At 34.0% G+C, this 24,532-nt stretch overlaps 1 protein-coding gene across 19 annotated transcripts in view; it reads left to right on the top strand.

Annotated features, from left to right (window-relative positions):
- The window catches only part of LOC149785740 (twitchin-like), a 469,207-nt gene that overhangs the window by 271,903 nt on the left and 172,772 nt on the right, over positions 1 to 24,532 (top strand). For 17 of the 19 annotated variants that reach the window (XR_016425447.1, XM_089979624.1, XM_089979627.1 and 14 more), the window contains 10 exons: positions 3,542 to 3,686; positions 4,684 to 4,825; positions 6,936 to 7,066; positions 9,530 to 9,622; positions 12,380 to 12,574; positions 15,161 to 15,460; positions 17,029 to 17,177; positions 17,984 to 18,134; positions 20,145 to 20,272; positions 24,359 to 24,373. Coding sequence is in view for 18 of the 19 variants with exons in the window: in XM_089979624.1 (XP_089835750.1) it covers positions 3,542 to 3,686; positions 4,684 to 4,825; positions 6,936 to 7,066; positions 9,530 to 9,622; positions 12,380 to 12,574; positions 15,161 to 15,460; positions 17,029 to 17,177; positions 17,984 to 18,134; positions 20,145 to 20,272; positions 24,359 to 24,373 (1,449 nt within the window). In the remaining variant the exon portion in view is untranslated. The remainder of the gene's footprint in view (positions 1 to 3,541; positions 3,687 to 4,683; positions 4,826 to 6,935; positions 7,067 to 9,529; positions 9,623 to 12,379; positions 12,575 to 15,160; positions 15,461 to 17,028; positions 17,178 to 17,983; positions 18,135 to 20,144; positions 20,273 to 24,358; positions 24,374 to 24,532) is intronic. The other 2 variants (XM_089979633.1, XM_089979625.1) reach the window with 1 other exon arrangement.

The raw sequence follows: 24,532 nt of genomic DNA, 5'->3' as shown, positions 1-24,532 counted from the left end.
TAGCATGGTCAGTGATTATGGACCGCAACTACCATGTTATAATGAGGGAGGGCTGTACATCTAGTATATTTTCATACATTTACAATGAACTTTTTGAAGTGCAAATTTTCCAGAGGAATTTCATGGGCATTGTAACCAATATAGGCATGGCAGTTTGTCACTGGTTTTATATTGTTTTGGGGTTGTGGCAAGATTTTAGAAGAATTTTTTTGAGAAATCCTTATTGTAATGAATTAGAATCATGATAGTATTCATTAGGATTGTTGTGTGGAGTTGGTTTAGTGCATTTATTGCTTGATAAAAAGATTGAATGTAGAACAAGCATACATTTTTTGACCACAAACAGAGTGAAATATTGGCTTTTCCCTCAAATACATAGTACTTACATTCTGTCTTCATTCAGGACCATTGAAATACATTTGGACTGATAAAATATCTTGTTATCCAGGTTTATGGGTTATGTAATGCTCCTCTTCTTGGCATAGACATTGTAATTTATCTGATAACTTACATATCGGCATACAGCATGGAATGAAGCTGTTACCATATTACCTAGTGGGAAGCTCACAGAACATGCATTGATATATTTTATAACTGTGATTATAACTTGTTTATCTTTCTAGATCTTGTATGCAGTCAGCCATACTTTGAAAAATGTTTCACTATGATAGATAAACTTGTTAACAGCAGGTCTTGCATGTGCTGGTTGTTTTAATTAAATGTGCATTAATCAAGAACTGTTTTAAGTCACTTTCAGCAACTAAGTTTAGATTGATTATTATATTCCAAATAACTGATGATTACCAATATTATAGTCGGATCCAGTCATTGGTCATTGTGTTTAGAACATGAAATTACACAGGTATAGTTTTATTACTTGAATCTAGACCCAGAAAAAAGAACAACTACAGCATGTTTCCAGGTGATTTTTAAAAAAGAAATTTCTTATCTTTATCAGTTGAACTGCCAGCTAAACATTCATTATTGAAGTAAGTTTGAAGTTTTTTGCTTGAAGACATCAAATGTATTGACTACTTTTGTACAGTTCATCTAAAGCTGGGAAACAAGCAATATTCTATATGTGCTGAGCAACACATGCCTGCAGTGCATTGACAATTAGCACAAGAGACAAGGTGGTATTCTAAATAAGAAGTCAATTTAACTATTATCAGATTATTAATCTGTTGAGGTTTTCAGCTTTGATATAGCTTCAACATCATTCCAGTCAGATCCATGATTAGTTATGATACAACATATAATGCCAGTTTTAATAGACTCAGCAAGTGATGAGTGTCTGCTTTTAATTTCATATCCCAGTTTTTTGCCTAAATGTACCAGTGAGGCAGCTATTGTTATGCAAAAGCAGATCTTGCCACTTCCAGCTGAGTTGAAGGGGAAATAACTCTGAAACATGTATGCATTGAAGAGATGGTTTCATAAGGATAAAGAAAAGAAGATTTTATTGTATTCATTTCTTGTAGAGTTGACAATTTCTGTATGGTTTAAAGCATTTTGAAAGTGGTCTTTAGAGTACCAGTAATTATTCATATGTTAATGAAAACAATTTGAAATCATTTTACATCCAATAACATAACAAACCTTATAATTCCAGAAGCTCTTGAATGTCTTTACCTTTATTACTTGCACTGATAAAACTAAATGTTAATATTATCTTTCACAGCAAGGTCCACCTTTAAAAAAACAAACTTTATTTGCTGTAGTCAGAACAAAATCACTTTGACAGACCTTTTTTCCCCTCAAACGTCCAAGGAATTTTTGTGGCATGATTATAAAGGTTGAATGTTTAAAATTGTTTACAATAATATAGCCAAAACAGAAAACCTTTTTATCCAATATGTCGTTGTAGGGGAACAGCAAATGAAGACTTTTTTAAGGATGGCCTTGAAATTTTTTTTATAAATACTAACTTCACTAATTAATAATTTTTTTCACTGCTTTTTCAAAAGATCACAGAACTAAAATAATGCTTGTATTCTTGTTGGCATAATGACTTTATAATGTTTGATTATACATTTTTTCTGCCACATTTTTCATTTTCAGCAATAATGACTCACAGATAAGGGCCAAATTTAAGTTTTATTAAAATCAAGTTTAATCTTAATAATAAATGTTTATTTTTGTTTGAATGCTACTGATACTTCTGTGTTAACTTAAAGATAAACACCAGTTTTAAGTTTGATTAAACGCAAGTTTACCCTCAAAGAAAATTTAATAATAAATTTTTCTTTTTTTTTCAAATGGTGCCAACATTTTGTCATAATTTATAGACAACTAGCAATATTAAGCTTAATCAAAAGAGCTGGTTTAATTTTAATAATAAACCTTAATCAGATGAATATTTAAAATGTATTTTAGATCAATTGCCCATTTTTGTTTCTTTGATCAAAATCAGCTTTTGGTCTTTTTTTTTAAAATCTGATTTTCCAGAACTTTTGGAATTTGAATAAATATTGGGGTTTTGATCCACAAATACTTATGAATGCCATCAGAATCTACTGTGTCATAAGTGACTGTTTATTGGTTGGCCACCATTTTAAATTGATCAGAATTTTTAATAATAATTATTTATTTAATCTGATAAAAGTTGGTATGGGAAGCATTGATAAAGATAAAGGGAGATGAGACATCATGTTTCTCATAGACAGTTAGCAAGTAACATTCTGATTATTGTCTGAAGTTTCATAAAAATTCTAATTAATAATCCTAAAAGTAATTAATATTATTGGCAGAGGAAAAGATAGGCTGCTTAAATGATCTTTTTAGTTGATGTAACATATATTGATATTGGAAGTATATTAAATGTATTGGTGATTGTTTCTGAAGAGTTTCCTTCAAATTATTCTGAGAACTCTTTGTCATGGAATCTTTCATTGTGTCAGTTGTACACTTCTGTGCAGTTTTCACTTAAGTCAGTCCTTGAACACTGTGACCTATATTTGCTACCATAGTGACTGGCATTAACTTTTGCATTTAGCAACTTAAATCAAATTTAGTAGAAGTCATTTTTTTTTAGGACAATATGCCTGACATGGCTATTTCAGCAGTGTCGTGGCTTCCATGGCAAGCTCATGGAAAACCTATTTTCAACTTCTTCATCACAATAGCTGAACCAGTTTTGATTCAACTTGGTATGAACATTTCTTAGGACATGCCCTGTCAAAATTTTATTCACCCCTAGCAACTGTGTGGCTTCCATAGCAGCTGGCTGGAAAATAAGAAATAACACTTTCCTTCCATCAGGTATAGCTAGCCATTACTGTCATAAAGCCTCCCATCAGATGTGCCAAACTGTTACCAACATTAAAACAAAAACTATCATAGAACAACTTTCGTAGGTGTATTTCAAACAAAGAAACATGCCTTATTTTTTACTACATTTACCTTTTCAACCAATACATGACAGGTGAGCAATATCAGACCCACATGGATCTCTTATTTTTGCATTTTTCATGGACAGCTTTAACATAATGAAAAGAATGATCACTTCTACACTAATTCATATTTTTGAATATATGTGTAGGAGCTCAAGGCAGGTGGAAAATATGAGTTTATCAAGGATGGACACAAGCGTCGCCTTGTTATCAAGAACTGCAGCATCAAGGATGATGCTAAATACTCCTGTAAAATGCTGAGCCAAGACACAACAGCACGCTTGTTTGTTGAACGTGAGTTTATCATTTATTGAATCTAATTTTTGTTTTCTCTTTGAAGCATATGCGTGACATAGGCATCGCTCTTAATGGTAGTGCTGTAACCTTGACATTGGCAATATTATTTATGTTGTATTAATCTTGAAAATTGTTTTATTGCTACTCCTCCTCAGTGAAATATGGGGTTTACACCAAAAGACTTATGATTCTTCTTGTTCATATATGAAATGGTGCCTATTTGACATCCAGTATGCCACCATGGCAGCCATCTTTATAATGGATGGTCATATTCATGTAGAGTACTCACCAAGAAATCTTCTAATGTCAAAAATCATGTATAGTTGGTTCTAAATGAAAATGGTACCAATCTCAAATCTAATGTGGCTGCTATAGCAGCTACTTTAAAATTCTCATTGGGGTCCAAGGTGGCCATGTGGTCTGAGGCACTCACCTTTACCAATCACTGTCATTTCCTCTCTGTCCATGTAGTTTTGAGTTTTGGGCTAGGCCAATGTGGTTATGTGAGAAAGCCAACCAGTAGCAACCCAAAATTGGTGATTTTTCCCAGGATTTTTCCCTGTTCTTCCTCCACCAGCTATAATGGCCACCATGTATAGCCTATCATGTGTTGAAAAATGGCACTAAAAGCCATACAATCATAAACTCTTGTTATTGTTCACAAATATCATAGATGGGTTCAGCACTCTGCAGTTAAAAAGAAGAAATGGTCTTATCTTGAATTCCTGGAAATTCTTTTTGGCCACTAGAGGGACATTGCTTCTGGCATGTGATAATGTGTATTTGTTATTGGTATTTCTAACTTATATTTTTCTTATAAATTGTTTTGAACTGCTCATTGTGTTAAAATGTTTCTTAAAAACATGGTATTATTACTAGATTAAAAATGGCCTGAAAATTTGCTTCTCATTGTTTTAGCATGAATCAACTGAGAAAAATAAAACCTCATAACTTTGTATTTAAGAGAAAATGTATTTTGACCTTGACATTGCAGCTGACATCAAATTCTTCAAGAAGCTTGAAGACAGAAATGAGCGTGAGAAGGGAACTCTTATGCTTGAATGTAAAGCTTCTAACCCACACAGTCAACCAGTCAGATGGTTCAAGGATGGACAACCCATTAACAAAGATGATCAGTAAGTATTTATAGCATCATACGTAAAAACATGCTGCAAAAAAGTATATTTTATTGCAGTCCTTAAATTTATACATTTTCATGAGTTGTTGAAAGTATCCAATGTTTCTTTCCCAAAATTGACAACATGGAAAGGCTGGCATTTAAAAGGGAAAAACAAGGGGCCAAGAAAGACAGACTGACAGACAAACAGACATATAAGTAGGCAAATGAATTGTAAGACATATGGTAGATAAAAGAGATAGATGTATTTTCATGTATTGTAAAATGATGTATGTATACATATCCAGACAGGACAATGAGAAATACATAATTTTACTGGAAGACAGAAAGATGGATAAAGTCAGGTCGAACTTTGCAAATACTGTGTTTCTATTTATGTAAGCATTATTAGGAGGACATAATTTTTGTTAGGTACTCTTAAGCATTTTTATGCCCACACACTGTCATCAGGGGTATTGTTATATACTTCACCCATTCATTCATCTTCCCGTCTGTATTTCTGTCTGTTCCATTTCCTAAACAATAGGGTGGCTTTTCACAAAAATCGATACTTTACCTATCCGATGGTAGCCATATATACAAGAATGCTTGTATCTGTCTTATTCTACAAGGTTCCCAGTGATGAAATTTTTGTATATAGCTGGAAGACCCAAAATATGTGATGACAGATTTGAGCTTTGGATTCTTTTTTAGGGAACTGTGGTTGAGCATAAGACTTTTATTTAATAGTTGCAGGTTCAATACCCACCAAAGCCAACCCAGGTTGGCTGCCTCAGTGTATCTTGGGAAAAGGCACTTAACTCTCGTTTTCTTGGCATGATAGAGCCAAACAAAACAAAAAACAAAATTCCTTTGTAATTGTCAGGAATGAGTGGTGTTGGGATTTAATTTGGCTAAAATAATATTTCCAAATTATGTAATATGTAATAAAAGTATTGGAATCAGCAATGGTAAGTCATCATGATTACTTCAGTTAAGATTACCAAAATTCACTGAATAAAGAGTACAAGAGATCAAAACATGGTAAAAGAAGTTATGAGCATCAGGAAGAAAGTTGGCATGGAATTTGATATCTAACTACTATGATTGAATCAACTTCTCCTAGTGATTTTTTTTCTTTTTTTAAATATTTGGGTTTGAGCACATCGTTATGTAAAATATATTATGGATCCTTGAATTTGAATGACTGGCTTAAGAACTCCATGAATTTACAAAATAAGTTTTATCATATATTATGGATCCTTGAATTTGAATGACTGGCTTAAGAACTCCATGAATTTACAAAATAAGTTTTATCATTAAAAGTTCATTAAACTTCATAAAAGTTGATTTGTGATTAAAAGTCCTTAAAGTTTTCAAACAGCTCCTTGAATTGTGCCAAAATGCCCTTGAATTTACCTGAGCAGATACAAAACATTTAAACTAAATAACATATATCGTTTTGACGTTCAGGATATTTTTGCTTTCTTGTTTTCTGATGATAATGAATAAATAAATGGGATGTAAATGGGTGGCTGAAATTTTCCATAAGAAAAAATACTCCTTAAAATTTTTAGGAGTTCTTGAAAAGACCTTGAATAAAAACCACCCCAGGCCTGTATGAACTGTGGGATCATTATTATGATTGCTGTGAATAGGTAAATGGAAAGATAGATGGTGAGACTTTAAGCAGAAATTCTTGATAGTATGGATGGATTTGTAAAGTTCAACACTGACTAAATATATCCAACTTTTCCTAGAACATTTTCTTTTTGTAGACAAAATTCCTATGTTCTTGAAATTTTTATTTTAATTTAGTCCATTTAAATTATTCATTTAAACATAGTCCAAATTTGAAATATTCACATGCCTTTTTTCATAAAGTATTTTATTTAATTTGGTCCCAGATGTTTTTGTTTGATTTGAAAATTTGTTTATTTACTCAGGTTAAAAACATGACTGTTGAAGATTTTAAATTTTCTAAAATCTATGAGAATCTTTCCTTGACTTTTAACTGTTTCTGCCTAATTAGCAATACTGTTTTATAATTTTTTAAAAGAGTTAAACACTTTTATTACAGGATTACTTTTAAACTTAACATCATGTCATTAAAAAAATTTACTTCCCAGGAGAATGGAGATTTCTAGGAAAGGTGAATCATACAAACTGATCGTCAACAACCTTACCCAGGCAGATGCAGGAGAGTATGAGTGTAGAGTAGGAGATAGACCCAGCAAATGTAATGTCACTGTGGAGGAATGTAAGTCATTTTTTTTAAATTTCAAAGCCTTTGAAATTGGATTATGGCAGATCAAATGTCTCATATGCTTTTCCTTGACTTTTTACCATTTTTCTTAACATGACTTTTACTATAATTATTATCTTTTTCATTATTTAATAAGAAGTCACAACCACCTCATTTTATGTCCAATCTACTCTGGAGTTTATGACAATTCAGCACACAAATTCAACAAGTGATGTCACATCACTGATATCATTACATGATAACCATGCCATTTCAAACTGCACAATAATCGCTGATTCTACAAAAGTGAATGTCCTTAAGATTACATGTTATAATGTTTGAAAATAATATACAGAAATGATACAGTATGATGTAGTTGGACAGAGTGACAGTTTTGTTGATTCCCACCATAATTGTGCTAGGGGCATATAATGTTACGCTTGTTTCCAGATTTCTACCACACCTTTTAAGGTCTGAGTCATAGTCCAAAGAGATTATGAGATTGTCTGTTGTCCGTCATCTGTCCATCCATTGACACAAGTTTGTTATCACTATTCCTTCCTAACTGCTAAGAGTATTGCTTTGAAACTTTACACATGCATTGATCCCATGATCTAGTTGGTTCCGAATGAAAATGATGCTACTTGGACATCCAATATGTTGAAAATAATGTTGCTACTATTCCACCTGAATGGAGGGTCATGTCAACATGGAGTTTTCACTAAAAGACTTCTTGTGATACCTGAGTGGTCCTTAATGAAGATGGGGCCTGTATGATACCCAGTATGGCTACACAGTGGCCATCTTGAAAATATTGCTATTGCTACTCTTCCTGAATGGATAGTCATATTAACCTGGGTTTTTCACTAAAGGACTTCTTGCGATGTCTGACTGGTCATAAATAAAAGTGGTGCCAATCTGATATCAATATGGCTCTGACATCAATATGGCTGGCACTGCAGCCCTCTTTAAAATCTTGTTATCACTATTGTCCTGAATAGATGGTTTGATCATCATGGTTTTTCACTAAAATATTTATGTTAAGGTCTTGTTGGTCTTAAATAAAATGATGCTGATCTGACATCAGATGAGGTCACCATGGCAGCCATCTTAAAAATCTTGTTATCAAAACTCAACTTGAACAAATGGTCATATTGACCTGTTGCTTTCACCAGAAGACTTCTTAATATATGATGTTCACTTTATCTTAAATCAAAATTTGGCTGATCTGACATCTAGTATGGCTACCTCAGCAGCCATCTTGAAAATCTTGTTCTTTGCTGTTCCTTCTGAATGGAAAGCCAAATCTTGGTATATCAACATGGCATTTTCACCAGATGACTTCTTATGATATCTAGTTGCTCCCAAAGGAAATAGTGCCAGTTGTAATCCAATATGAATACTATGGCTACTGTATTTCAATTTTTGTTGTCATGAATCCATCTGAATGGATGATCATTCTGACAGGGTTTTTTCCCCCATTGGTTGCTACAGTGACTGTCTTAAAAATCTTGTTGTCACGACTCCTCCTGAATGGATGATCATTATGACATGAGGTTTTCACCAAAGGACTTGTAATGATGTCCATGTTGTCCTACATGAAAATGTTGTCATGCTGTCATCCAATGTGTACCACAGCAACTAATCTGAAAATCTTATCACTGAAGAATATCAGAAATCATTTCAGCACTAGACAGTGAAAAGGAAGAAATGTAGAAAATGTAATTCATATATTTTTGTAACACAAGCAACTGTCCTTTGTTCTCTGTTACATTATAGTACACTGCACTTGTTGCCATCAGAAAAAATTGCAAGAAGGAGAGTTATCAATAGTGTGCCTTGTTTGTTTTTCTACTAACATAAATAAGTACATGTAACTGCATAGGAAGTGTATAAATAGCTATACTAATTATCAGATGATTTTACTATTATTTCTGTTTAAAAATTTTTTTCTTCAAAATACTACAGTTGTCCTATGAGACACAACAGCATGTCCACATTAACCCCAAACTGTCGGATCTGACATGATCAAGTATAAATCCAGTGGGGTGAAACATCATGTGATAAATGGTTTATTAACATCACAACCACTTCCAGTTATATAAATCAGATACTACTTTAAGATAAGAACAAAAAAAAAGAAATAAAAGGTATTTACAGAAATAGCATAACTGATGTTTAAGTGTTCAAATATCCCCAACCCCATTCTTTTCGGGATCAGTACGAGTTCCAATTTTAACAATTCACTCCCCACAATTTTATTGCCCATTAAACAAATGTTAGGTCAAAGTTCCGGTATTACTGATTGCCATAGAAAAGTATTTACAGACAGACAGAAAGACATATTTACAGAGTGTAAGAATTGATAATGATAATGATTGTAACATTCATATGATTTTTTTTTTTAATTTGTTGATTTTTTTAATGAAAAAAAGAAACCTGTAGATTGATGAGCAATACACTTCCAATGTTTTACAGTGCCCAAACCACCCAAGGTTGATTTTAGCAAACTTCCAAAGGAGATTATAGTGAAGAAGGGAGAGAAGATCGAAATTGATATTCCATATGTGGGTAAGATTCACAGCTGAGTGTTTTCTGGGAGATTACTCTTTGTTTAATCATGATTAATCCAATTTTCTGAATGGATAGAAATAGAAATATTTTGATGCAGATAGAACTTGTGTGTTGGTGAAAAATACTAATGTTTAAAACCCAAAAGCTAAAACAGCATAGACTCTGATCTGCTGTTGCATGCTGCTCTGGCTGTTAAGGGTGTATGCTGTTTGTCTTAAAGTAATCAACAAGGACATTGATCTGCTGTTACATGTTGCCCTCTCTGTTCAGAATGTATGCAGTTTTTATTACTTATGACCCAAGGTTAACAGCATAGATTCTGATCTGCTGTTACATGTTGCCCTCTCTGTTCAGGATGTATGCAGTTTTTACTACTTATGACCTAAGGTTAACAGCATAGATTCTGATCTGCTGTTACATGTTGACCTATCTGTTCAGGATGTATGCAGTTTGTATTACTTATGACCTAAGGTTAACAGCATAGGTTCTGATCTGCTGTTACATGTTGACCTTTCTGTTCAGGATGTATGCAGTTTTTATTACTTATGACCTAAGGTTAACAGCATAGATTCTGATCTGCTGTTACATGTTGCCCTCTCTTTTCAGGATGTATGCAGTTTTTATTACTTATGACCTGAGATTAACAGCATAGGTTCTGATCTGCTGTTCAGGGCATGCATATGCTGTTGATATTATTTATGTCATGAAATAAACAGCATATATCTGATTTGCTGTTACATGTTGTTCTGGCTGTTCAGTGCATATGCTGTTTTTAATACTTATAATGTGAAGTAAACATCAAAAAATACTGTTCTGCTCTGTAAAATGAAGGATCTGGGTCTTTACTCTTAGGTGAACATTATCAGTGTATGTTTGGACAGCTAGTATGGTCAGACACACCATCTTACATCATATGAATGTGGAACATTTAAAGATTTTTGACAGTGGCATTATGTGTCAGTCAATTACAATAATTCCTTTTTGACATTATCATTGTATGTCAACCAGTCACAACGGTTGCTTTCATTGTATGTCAACCAGTCAGAATGGTTGCTTTTTAGCATGGCATTATGTGTCAGAAAATCATAACAATTGCTCACATGGTTTGAAGATAAGGCAAGACTTAAGACTAGTGTCAAGTTGGTATGTATCATTATAAGATTTTCAAGTAGATAAGACTTAAGATATAGTGTCAAGTCGGTATGTATCATTATAAGATTTTCATGTAGATAAGGCACGACTTAAGACTAGTGTCAAGTCGGTATGTATCATTATAAGATTTTCATGTAGATAAGGCTTAAGACATAGTGTCAAGTCGGTATGTATCATTATAAGATTTTCATGTAGATAAGGCAGGACTTAAGACTAGTGTCAAGTCGGTATGTATCATTATAAGATTTTCATGTAGATAAGACTTAAGACATAGTGTCAAGTCGGTATGTATCATTATAAGATTTTCATGTAGATAAGGCAGGACTTAAGACTAGTGTCAAGTCGGTATGTATCATTATAAGATTTTCATGTAGATAAGGCTTAAGACATAGTGTCAGGTTGGTATGTATCATTATAAGATTTTCATGTAGATAAGACTTAAGACATAGTGTCAAGTCGGTATGTATCATTATAAGATTTTCATGTAGATAAGGCTTAAGACATAGTGTCAAGTCAGTATGTATCATTATAAGATTTTCATGTAGATAGGGCAAGACTTAAGACATAGAGTCAGGTAGGTAAAATAACAGAAATGTCAATGTCAAGTTTTCATATCAGCCTTTTGTACTAGAATATTAGAATTGCTGAAACTTAATCATTTTCTGGAAGCATCTTTGTGACTAAAGCTCAGTTTTCATTGTCCATCTTTTTGACTAATGTGAATAATTTGGACAGGTAATTTTTCCAGTTGTACCTTTGAAAGAAATGCAGATATAAGAATGATACTGACAAAACATCTTAATTAGCTTGTTATCTTTTGCCAATCCTTAAAGGGTTTAAAGTTTATATCATTGCAAGCCTGTCTGAAGTAAACTGCATTGGAAGAAACAATGATGAAAAAAAACAACATTGTATGGTCTCAATATATGTTGGAAAGTATCTCTGTATTTGCAATTGACCCAAGACAATTTGATGCTTTAGCTCTATATAAGACGCGTAAGGACTTTAAAAAATAATTGAGATTCATGATCATTAGCTGCATTATGGGTAACAGGAAGCAAGAAACTGTATGAATGTAGAATATACCCAGAGTACATGTCATAAAAGATGACTAAATGTGCAGTCTTTTGATCTGGGATGCATTCTGTTTGATGTTCACATGGAGGAGGTCTTATAGTTTTTAAAAGAGCTGGGTTTTATATTTTTTAAAAATAACTTTTGTATTTAAAGGATTTAACACATTTTTGCCTTTATCTTTGCTTGTTTACCATTTAGGGATGCCTAAACTTTCTTTGCACTATAAAGCCAGTGTTGTGCTGATGTGCCATTAAACACTATTTATGCATAGCCACACAGAATGTCTGTACTTATCTTTTGTCTGAGATTATCCTATATGATCCAGCCATATAGTGCAGTGGAAAATATTTAGCATTTTCTTAACGTAATAAATGTTTATGAAAATTGTATTTGATGCATAGTCAAGTAGTAAGGAAATATCTTGAACATCACTTCATGGTAAATTATTTTTAATAATTTTCCTAAATGACACAAAACTGTGCACTCCATAGTGTTGCCATACACTGTGTTGTTGACCATTTACAGGAACACCTAAACCACAAGCGCATTGGACCAAAGATGACAAACCGCTCAATGAGGCCAACATGCATATCGAGACAGGAGACAAAAATTCCAAGCTTCTGATTGCGGAGGCAGAGAGGGAGGACTCGGGGGTATACTGTCTCACTCTCACTAATGAAGTTGGAACAGAGAAAGTACCCATCAATGTTAAAGTACTGGGTAAGATAATATGATGATGGATCACTTGCAATAAGTACCAGAAGAGTTGGGAAACAGATTAAATTTGTGAATGTTTTGCCTTTGTTTGATAAGCATTTGTTTATCTCCTAGTCTTGTTAAAAATATAATTGCATTGACTTATCATTAGGATTTGGTATTTTGAGCTATCTCAATAGTATGCCTTTAAAATTATACACGTGAAATCAAAACTGTAAAGTCTTATACATTCTATCATTTGCTGCCATAATATATCCCTTGGGCAACATGGGATATATTTTAACAGGTTTAAGTTTAACCTGGTCTTAAGGCCAGGTGAGCTTATATGATGATCATTCATCTGTCTCATGTCATGTTTGTCTTTTTTTCAAAAAATATTTTCTGGAGCAAACCACTATCCAATATGGCCACCATTAGTGGAAACATAAAAATCTTTAAATGCCTTCTGAGAAAAAGCTTGACAGAATTTTTCCCAATTAGTTAGCAACCTGGCATGAAGGACTTTCACATTTGTACTTATGATGCTGATCTGCAAGAAAATATCGCCAATGTTACTAAGATTGAAAAACACTTCTTTTCCAAGAGTGCTCAACAGAATTTAAATGAAAGGCTTTCAGTTTTTGTTGAGCCCATGTTAGTGGGAAGCAAAACTCAGCTGTCACTTTTCTGATGATGGTAATGGCATAAACAATGGTGTCATCATTAGTAACAGTTTGTTAAGGTTTTGGTTAATTTGCCTCTATTTCCATGAGCATTTGATAGATCCTGATCAATTTTCATCATACCTAATTGATAAAAATCATTATCAAGTCATGATATTCTGTCTCTTGCTCACTCACGTTTTGTACCGTGAGGTCAAGATTACAGTCGTAGAAAATTTGTGTTAAAGTTTTGGTTAAGGCTATTCACATACTTACATTTCTTAAATCCCTTGATGGATTTTCTTCATACTTGATTAGAATCACTTTGAAGCTTAAATAATTGATGCAGTGACATGCAAGCTTTCCTTTTAGCCTTGGGTTCAATGTGACAGCCATAGAAACTTTGCATTAAGGTTTTGGGGTAAAGTATTTTAATATCTTTCTATAACCTTGGATAGATTTTCTTCATAATTTGGATGAAACATTATGAAAGACAAGTCATTCTGCAGCATGCACACTCACCCCTTTACTCATGGTGGCAAAGATCAAAGTCAGTCAAAGAAAATCTGCATTCAGATTTGATTAGAGAGTTTTCATTTACTTATATTTCCTTAATGGATATCATTAATACATTGAATGGATAATTATGACAGTGTTTTGTTCTGTGACATGCTTGCACTCTGCTTTTGATCTTGTTGTCAAGGTAACATGTTTAAAAAGGAATCATTTCATCTCAATATGCAGGCCTTGGGCTTGTTTTATGGATGATGCTGGTCTGCCATCAAATAATACGAGAACCATTACTAAAAATAGAAAAGCCTTTAAATAATTTTTTCTCAAATATCACTAACAGAATTTGACAGAATTCTTGCATGAAGGGTTTTCATTTTGTTGAAATGATCTTGATCTGCTATCAGTGTGCCTACCATTGCAGAATAATAGAACAACCTTTAAACAACTTCTTTTCAAAAATTGCTCAAAGGAATATTTTGACCATATTTTATAGAAAGCACCCCGGAATGAAAATCTTTCAGTTTCTTGACCATATGCCATAAAATATTGTCACCATTACAAACAAAGAAAAACCTTTAAACAGCCTCTTCTCTACGATCATTCTACAGAATTCAGCCCATAAATTTGACAGAAAACATATGCATGAGCAGCTTTCAAGAGATGATGACTGATCTGCCTTAGATATGGCTGCCATCACAAAAATATAAAATGCTTAGAGCAGCTTTTTAAAACCATACAAAAGAGAAACAATGCAATGGTTTGCCTTTGCAAATCCTGTCCCACAATTATGCTGCATATTTATATGACCCTTATCCTCCACCTGCCCCCAACCCTCCAATCCATCCCTCAGACAGTGATCCAGGGTCCGAATGCCAAATATTTCACATAAGATGACCTGTCTTCTTGCTATAGCTGAAGTTTGATCAGAAAATATTTGTGAAACCATTGTCATCAAATCCACATTTTTTGATGACATGTTTACTGATCCCACCCTCCCATACCATATCCCAGGGGTCATAGCCCAAAACCCATTTCATATATTGTGTGATCTTCTCCTAAACATGCATGTACAATGTTTGGTCACAAAAATTAAAGAATGTTACTGTAACTGCAGCTTTTGCATATTTAACATTTGACCCTCACCCAGGGACCCCAGTAGAGACAGCTGATAAAAACATTCTTATCTTGTAGATGATCAGATGCGCCCCTTCATTTCCTGAAAAAACAATAATAATGTTATTGATTGCAGTTGATATTAGATCATTGCACAAGGATGCTGTCATGGGTGGGTTTTCTGCTATATTTTAGGTGAAAACTTTATTGTATTTTTCAAAGATCTTTAATTGGCCAGAATATTTGAAAATTTTCAGGACTTTCACAAAGAATAAAACTAAATTATAGACCATCTTATTTGCTGCATTCTTTGCTTTTTCAGACAAACCTGGCAAACCGAAAGGTCCTCTGGATGTTGTAGATATTTTCCAGGACCGCTGTGCTCTTCTTTGGGACAAGCCAGAGAATGATGGAAACTGCCCCATCTTGAACTATGTTGTGGAAATGAAGGATACAGAGTCCGATGACTGGAAGAAAATCTGTGACACTGAAGACCTTGAAATTGATGTATCTGATATCACACCTGGTCACAAATATCTATTCCGTGTGTCTGCTGTCAATGAAATGGGCCAGGGAGAACCACTGTATGCTGACACAGAGATCCTTGCCAAAGATCCATGGGGTATGCTTTACTACCCAGCTTACAAAATATTTCTGATTCATTCATAATAGCTTTTCAGTGTCAAGCTTGACACAGAGATCACTTTGCTATGTGTCTATACATCTATTTGTCAGTCTGCCTACTCCCTACAATAACGTAAATGTCAAAAGTTGGTATTTTGGTCCCTTTCTTGAATAAATTTGGCCAGAACATCTCGTCTACTGTTACTTGGTTTGTTCATACATCTTGAAGTGTATGACAACAATTTTCCAAAAGCTTGCAGTGGGCATGACACATAGGTCATTGCCAGCAGTGAGTTGGAGGTGTGAACCCTGACCACAGTAGTCCAGTTTGGCTCCCTTGGTGTTTCCATAGCAGTAGATAGTCATTTAGCAATGTGGACCTAGACAATGAACAGATTTAGTAATGTAGACCTAGACAATGAACAGATTTAGCAATGTAGACCTAGACAATGAACATATTTAGCAATGTAGACCTAGACAATGAACAGATTTAGCAATGTAGACCTAGACAGTGAACAGATTTAGCAATGTAGACCTAGACAATGAACAGATTTAGCAATGTAGACCTAGACAATGAACAGATTTTGCAATGTAGACCTAGACAATGAACAGATTTAGCAATGTAGACCTAGACAATGAACAGATTTAGCAATGTAGACCTAGACAATGAACAGATTTAGCAATGTAGACCTAGACAATGAACAGATTTAGCAATGTAGACCTAGACAATGAACAGATTTAGTAATGTAGACCTAGACAATGAACAGAATTAGCAATGTAGACCTAGACAATGAACAGATTTTGCAATGTAGACCTAGACAGTGAACAGATTTAGCAATGTAGACCTAGACAGTGAACAGATTTAGCAATGTAGACCTTGACAATGAACAGATTTAGCAATGTAGACCAAAGCAATGAACAGATTTAAGCAATGTAGACCTAGACAATGAACAGATTTAGCAATGTAGACCTAGACAATGGACTGGTAGGTTGAGAATTGTCAGCTATACTTGGTCACACAACTTCATGATGGTGAAAATGTTATCATAAGATTTTAAACCATATAATAAATTCTTCCATGAAAATATTATACAACTCTTAAATCAATCTACAGAAAAGGTAAAATGGTTACAATTGATGTTGAACTTAACATGTACTACACTTAAGTTAATTAGCATGCCTACGCCTATCAAGCCATTTGGATGACAGGTGTCCTATTCATAGCACATTAGATTGTGTCACTTCAGCACATGTGTATTGACACCTTACAGAGCAGACTCTGTACCATATATAAACCCATATAAGATGAGCCAAATTGCAAACTGCACAGACCCAGATCTGCTGTCATATAATGCACCAGCAGATCTGGGTCTATGCAACTTGTTAGGAGTAATCAGTAGAACAAACAACATAGACTCTGACCTGCTGGTGTATTGTGCTGTGGCAGATCAGGATCTTTGTTCTTTGCAGTTTAACTTATAAGTAAGTATATATGGTAAGTAAAGGGTTAAAGTTGTATTTACTTGTACTTATGCTTTTCATGTACATTAATCCTGTCTTCTACAGATCCCACTGACCCTCCGGGTGAACCTGAGGTTTTGGACTATGACAAGGATTACATTGAGCTAGGCTGGATGCCCCCAGAGAGGGAAAATGGGGCCCCTGTTGAAAAATATATCCTGGAAGTCAAGGAGAAGGGAGGAGACTGGGTCAAGGTAAAAGATATGTAAACTACTTTTGTTGAGGACTAAGGGTTTTTCTGAGCAAAGGTTGTAATACAGGCCTTTGTTGTCTTCTCTTTCCATTTTCTTTTAGAGTGGTATCAAGGCTATCATTTTCTTGCATGCTTCATTAATTTGCACTTTGACATGAAAATGACAAAATATACAGTTTGAATCAAGGGACTTTCATTCCCCGGAAATGTAAATGTTCACAAAACTACTTGAAAAGGTCACTTTGCTTCATTTTTTGGGATGCACATGCGGACATTATTTATGGAAAGGATTATGACTGTATGGCTTAGACTTTCAGAGTTCCAATAAATTGCACTTGTACTATTCAACAGTATGTACACTGTCTGTATGCTGAATAAATCCAAATTGTGTTTCTAGTACTGTAATATTTCCACAGCTTGATGTTTGAGGAATTGTTTCCACTTTAAGCCAAGCGCTGACAGTGACAAATGGTTTGAAAAACTGTCGCGGTCAAAAAGTGATAAGCTTATGAATAAAAAGAAAGATGCACAAACTTTTCAGGAACATTGGATACAAACATGGCTGTGGGTGACAGATAACCTTGGGCAGAATGAAAATCATATAATGATAAGTAGGTACATTTCACTTTTTACCTGTGTCTGAAATCGGTAATACAAAATAGATAAATACATATTTATATTTGTCTCATGAGCACATAAATCATCACCTTTTCTTGATTTTGAAGTCCAGAATCAATGTTCCTTTGCATATATCCACCATATCCACAGTGGAAAAGGTTTAAGGTCTCCAAATTTCTTATTTTTAAGGCTTGTGAAGTCCCAGGCAACCAGACCAAGGGAATGATTGATGGGTTAAAGGAAGGCAAGGAGTATGAGTGTCGAGTCCTGGCAAAGAATAAGGCTGGACTATCAGACCCCAGTCCATCATCACCTGTAGTTCTTACCAAATCCAGGAGAGGTATAATATGGAATTTTGCTTTGTTGCATCTTTAGAGTTGATCCCTCTTCTAATGCAGGGTTCTTACTGACTTTGAAGGTCTTTGACAATTTGGGAAAAATGAGGTAGCATTGTCAAGACCTTGAAAGTTTGGGAAGATCTAGCAGAGTACCCAGAGGTCTTTACAAGTCTTTGAAAATTGAAATAAACCCAAACATTTTAATTTCTCTCCATAATCACAAATAAAATTGTCCAAGGTTGTTAGATTCAGATGTAGTCAAGTTTCCTGGTTTCTTTCTTTTCATTAATTATAGTTTGAATTTCATCATTAAACAATATTGTAGTATTTTGATTTCATTGTTTTCTAATATAACGTAACTTGTATACAAAATGTTAGTGAAAATAGGTCTTGGAAATCTATGTTTTGTGGTCTTTGAAAGTTTGGGAAGAGTCTTTGAATTTATTATTCAGAATTCTGTATGAACCCTGTAACGACTTGAAACATGTTTGTTTATCTCTGTCAATCTGTCAATCTATATTTTGTAACCCCATCTTACAGAGTTTACATGCTAGGTTGGTATGGAATTTTGGTTTTTGTTAAATATATCCTTGGGAGTAGTACCTTCAAATACCAGAGGGAGCAGTTTATAGTAACACCAGTACAGATTGGATAGTTTGGATTTTACTGTGTATGTACACTTGCAGTTAAATAGTAGAGTGAATAAAGAACATTGGTCTTCTTGAATTCCTTGAGTTGTTACATTGGTGACAAGAATTGTGGACGTTAGATGAGGTGAATTAAGTCAAGGACTTATCAGTTGTCAACCACAATGGCCCACATTGGTAAATTGGGGGTTTTGTGAGGGAAAGGAGAGCTTTGCAAATTATGTAGAACACATGGAACAGTTTTTCACAGCAAAGGAGGTAAAGGATGAGAAGTTGGTGGCAGTATTTTTGTCAGTCATCAGTCCCTCAGCGTACGGGATCCTCAACAACCTGGTATCACCAGATCTACTGATGGTCAAAGGGGTCAAGGAACTTGTTACATTGTTAAAATATCACTACGTGCGAAAACCATTAGTGATGTCAGAAAGGTTGAAATTTAATAAAAGAAATCTAAAAGAGGGTGAGACTGTGTCAGCATATGTAGTGGAAGTAAAGAAGCTCTCTACCCACTGTGAGTTTGGAACTTTTCCTTCAGCAGCACTTAGAGACAAGTTAGTGTCTGGTTTGACATCAGAAACTATTCGAAAGAAACTATTATCAATAAAAGATTTATCTTTTGATGGGGCTGTTAAGATCACAGTGGCTTCAGAAATGGAGATAGGGATACACAATCATTTAACAGTACTGTGAAAGATGTAGCATTCTTGAAATAAATGGTCCAGAAGCCATGGAATAAACAAGTGATATATTTTGATCTAGTTAAATAATTTAGTCATTTTTCATTAAGAGTTAATATTTTCTTTTGTGGAGTGTTTAGTTTATGTTGTAGTATTAAGAGAAATATTTACAAAACTTTCTAAAAGAAAATGTATTTTATAAGAGGGAAAAGGTTGTATATCCTTAGGACTAGCACCATTGAATACCTGAGAGAGCATCTTATATTAACACTGGCAACATTTGGATAGCTCTGATTTTACTGTGTGTCTACACTTGCAGATAAATAGAAGAGTGAATAAACAATATTACTGGTCTCCTTGAATTCCCCGAGTTTTTGCAGTTTTGAGCCAGGATTATAAAAGAATAATTTTCAAATTTACTTTTCTCATTTAAAATGTACTATGTACATGAACAAAAAACATAAGGAAGGGTTTGTGAAATTAGAGATAGTTCTTGGTGCAATGGAGCTTCTTAGTGCAAAAGGACTAAATAGATCCAAGGGATATTTCAGTATAAAGGGATTCATAGCATATATATTTCTGACATTCTTCTTGACAAGTGTGTTGCTGATTATACAATATCAGGTCCTTCTTGTCAACAAGTTTAGTTGATGCTATTTATAACCAGATGATTAATTTAATATTGCAGTGAAACCTAAGATTTTGAACAAGAATGACCTGAAGTCCATACAAATCAAGGTTGGCCAGAGCTTCACCATTCCAGTTGAATTCATAGGTGAACCAGCTCCACAGGCTAGGTGGTCTGTCAAGAGTCGTGTAAGTACAGTGGTATCAATTTTATTTTCTGTACTTATGGTAAAGTGTTGGCCATACAACTTAACTTTTGATTTACTTTGTTTTAATATAGCATAATTGAAATTGTCTTAATTGTAAATAAAATACATTTCTTTTCAAATATTTTTATGTATGACATTTGCTGTCAATGTAAATAGTGTACTGCTTCAGAGATGTTAACCATTCTGGATTTTGCAGAATTATTACATGGTTTGCACAGGTCTTGAAAACCCTGTAAATGTGATGTCTGGTCTTGAAAAGCCATGAAAATTAGAACAGTAAAAAAAAAAGATCAAGAAAAGTCCTCATATTTGCGTTGATAGCCCTTTTAAAAGACAGTGTATCCTGATAAAATTTGATTTATTACTATAATTTTGTGTTTCATTTATACTGATTTAATTATTTACGGGGAAAAAATGAGTGTAACGATCTTTCAGATCCTTCATTTTAGATCCTTCATATTAGGACACACTATGTATATTTGGATACCCTTGGTATTATCCTTGTCTTATGACAAGACTTTAACTTCTCCTAAGTCCATGGCAATGCATGCTTTGTGTAATAAGTAAATATATTTGGGAAAATGAGGAATTATGCCCTTTCCTAACATATGAGAAAGGGAAAACACCAAATGTTAGCAAGCACTTTGAAATCCTCTCTAACAGTCATTGATGACTTCTTTTGTGAAGACTGATTCTGAGAAAAATTATATGTCATCAACAGATCCCATACTCCCTCTTGATGCTGTTGGTGGACCAAAGCCCATATTTGTATTAAAGCTCCCTCCCAAATAATCAGTTAAATGTCTCAAAGACTTAGACATTGAAAACAGAAGTTCCAGGGACACTTCAGAGAGTACTTAGCTGTAACTTGTTCAAATCCAATGAATCGATTGCAAAACTGATTTCAGCAGTGTTATTGCATGCTTATTTTCATGTTGAGAGATAAACTGCATACCTTTTAAAACTGGTATAACATTTTAAGAAACTTATGGTAATGTATGCAATGGAAGGTGACAGTTTTGTGGTTGTTTGGGGACATATTAAAAAAGAAAGTTACAACAAGTTTCTTGGGTATAGTGCTGCAGATGACATGGTGAATCAGTTTACAAGTGGAGTACTAGACAGTAACTTGACCATACAGAAACTTGTCGAAATAAGTATGGATGGACTAAGTCTAAACTCAAAGTTTTTTTTATCTGATGTGAGGCCAGATTCAAGAAGAGTACAATACATCCATCATGAATAAAGGTTCCTGCGGGTTGTATGCTGCATACACTGCTTTTAAGACTAGTACAGTTTCACCAATAGATATGAGATATACCTTGATGACAAAAGAAAGGATAAGAAAACAGCAGGAATTAAGAAAGAGGAAAACTGTACTTCAGGCAATTGAGATTCAAAATGTTTAAGAAGAGGCAAAAATCTGTTACAGATGATTTAGTCAGTAAAGCTGACAGCATCAGATGAAATGGCAGAGGCCTCAGGGCAACTAACATCAACCATTAGTCAAACTGTCATACTGAATTCCTAGCCTAATTAAAATAAATACATTTTAAAGTAGATCATAAATTTCATTTCGTTTTTTCAAACAATTTAGTCCTGCAGGATCAAGTGCCACAAATCTGTAGTCCATTAAGGTTTAAGATAAACTGAATAATAAGACTCTAAAATGAAACTAAAAAGTAAAGGTATTTATTTGATCAAAATATCTCTGTCTGGATTTGAAACTCTAATGCACCAATAGTCAGCAAGGCATTATCTTATGAAAGTGAAACTTTGATAGAGCTTATGTTAGTGAAATTTTTTATTATGGACAGAATTATCCAAGAGACAATACCTCTGATCAGTGAAAAATTGTACATAACAGGCATAAAGAAAGCTAACCATGTACATACCCCTTCAGACAGCAGAACGAAAAGGGGTTCCCTGCACAACCAAATAACATTCATATATAGATAAGGCACAGTTTAAACTCAGAAACAATCAACAGATTATAGCTTATACAGGTAGAGGCAACATCTTTAAAAGTTTTTTATTTCAGTAGAGCCCTAAGAGAGTGGGTTTAGGAAGAAAGAGGTAAACATTGAGCTATGGCTAGTTCCTCCTATCCTCGTTTTTTATACTACCCCGTTATTTTTCTGACAAGGATGGAGCTCCCCTCCTTTAGATAAAATCCTGGCAGCATCTCTGTAAAACACAAAGCATGATTATTTCAGTTGTTGGAATAATGTTCAAGTGTTATTCAGTTTTGAAGGTGGCTCAGGAAGCAATAAGCTATGAGGAAAGAAAGCAAAAATATGATACATGTTTATTTTTCTATAGGGACAAGTGTATCTCATGGTCAGATTGCATCAGATACAGTTCTGACAATGTTAACTTCATGGTGGTCAAGAATAACCCAGTTCTTGCTGATTCACTCAGAGAATCCAGAAGGGAAGTTTGAACAGTCTCTAGTGAGTGCAAAGATGAACACTAATGGCACTTGCATTACCTTTAAAGCCCCCTATTGAGCTATGGTGACCAACAAAGACTTCATCTAATTAAGCATATATTTTGCTATCAATGGATTTTAAAGACAGAAACTTGGTGCATGCTTTTACTTAATTGACTGTGAGGTTGTAATTGTGTTTTGGCACATATGTGTATGGTGATGATAAATGATAAGAATGCCAACTATTTTTGTCTTCTTTGTAAGTGTAGTAAATGCTTTGAAGAAAACACAATTATTTTCTTTTATTTAGATTTGAATTTACAATCAATTTCTATAGTTTATTTTCAATTAGACAATGTCACTTTTTTGGGTCATGTGTACTGAACCCTTTAGGATGTCAAAATACTTTTTGACTCTCAGAAAAAACCCAAAACTGTCTGGGAATATGGTAGGTATTGTAGTAATGTAATGACAGAAAATGGCAGCACCTCGGTATCCTAGTAATGCAATGACAGAAAATGGCAGCACCTAGGTATCCTAGTAAGGTAATGACAGAAAATGGCAGCACCTAGGTATCCTAGTAAGGTAATGACAGAAAATGGCAGCACCTAGGTATCCTGGTAATGCAGTGACAGAAAATGGCAGCACCTAGGTATCCTAGTAATGTAATGACAGAAAATGGCAGCACCTTTTTAAAATTAATCACATGAACTGATCAATTAAAATGTTTTATTCCATAACAGCTTGTACTGTGCAATTCTTTTACTTGTCTAATTGCTAAATAGAATAACGATGTTTAATCATTATTGCTTTTAAGTCAATAATTGCCTTCAAATTAATGGGAAACAGAAATCATTAACATTTTATAAAGCCTCTGAAAGTCAAATTATCTTTTCTCCCTTAAAAATTAAAAGAGATTAAAAAGGAAAGCACTTCTGAAAATAGTTCATCAATGGATTTTATTTTTCAAAAATTTCACATCCCTAATAATTGGATAGAAGTTTGACACATTTAACAAATGTGTTATTCTGGGATGGCTGTCTCGATTCCAAAACTTGTATACTAGAGCATCTCTGCCATCTTCAGCTTAAGTGTTGAAGTAATTTTATAATACATTGTTATCTTTGGAATTAAAATTTTGATTTACTCAGTTGCCAGTAGATTGTCATTCTTCATCCAAGCATTCTTTAAATTCAGTTATAATAATTTAATAATTTATTTGATTGATTGATGTTTGTTAATTTGTTCCTTGCCTTAATTAATGTGACTGATTTTAATACTGGTCAAGACTATAAATTCACAGGTCAGCTGAATTATTTAAATGTTGTGTGTAATTTCAGAATAATTGAATTCTTTTGCATGCAAAAAATAAACTGAATGTGTTTCATGTTGTAATTTACCTTATGCATGTGATATCATGATTTTTGCTGCAAACATGTTTGAATAATTAGGCTGTCATTTTTCATGGAGAATGATTGATTAGTGTTGGGTATAATTTATGGTTAGAGTGAAATCATGATCAAATATTCTTGGCTACAAGTAAGCAGGTTTTTTTTGTCATGACACAGTTCATAGGCATCACATGTTTCTTTAAAATCAAGCTAATGAATGTCATTCATTATTTATTTTTAATAGGAGCCTGGTGGAAAGGTAACTTGAAACCATTATCTAGTACAATATTATGCACAGTGTAACTGTATATGTTTCTCATTTATTATGCACAACCATCTATATGTGAATCATACATCAACCTCTAAGTTGATTTTGTCCAAAGTCATGCTTAAGGCATGCATGCTTTTCAAAGCTACT

This window comes from Sinohyriopsis cumingii, chromosome 13 (genome assembly GCF_028554795.1).
Source record: "Sinohyriopsis cumingii isolate HCF-2022 chromosome 13, ASM2855479v2, whole genome shotgun sequence".
Lineage (NCBI taxonomy): Eukaryota > Metazoa > Mollusca > Bivalvia > Unionida > Unionidae > Sinohyriopsis > Sinohyriopsis cumingii.
This window is presented reverse-complemented; position numbering and strand designations above follow the sequence as displayed.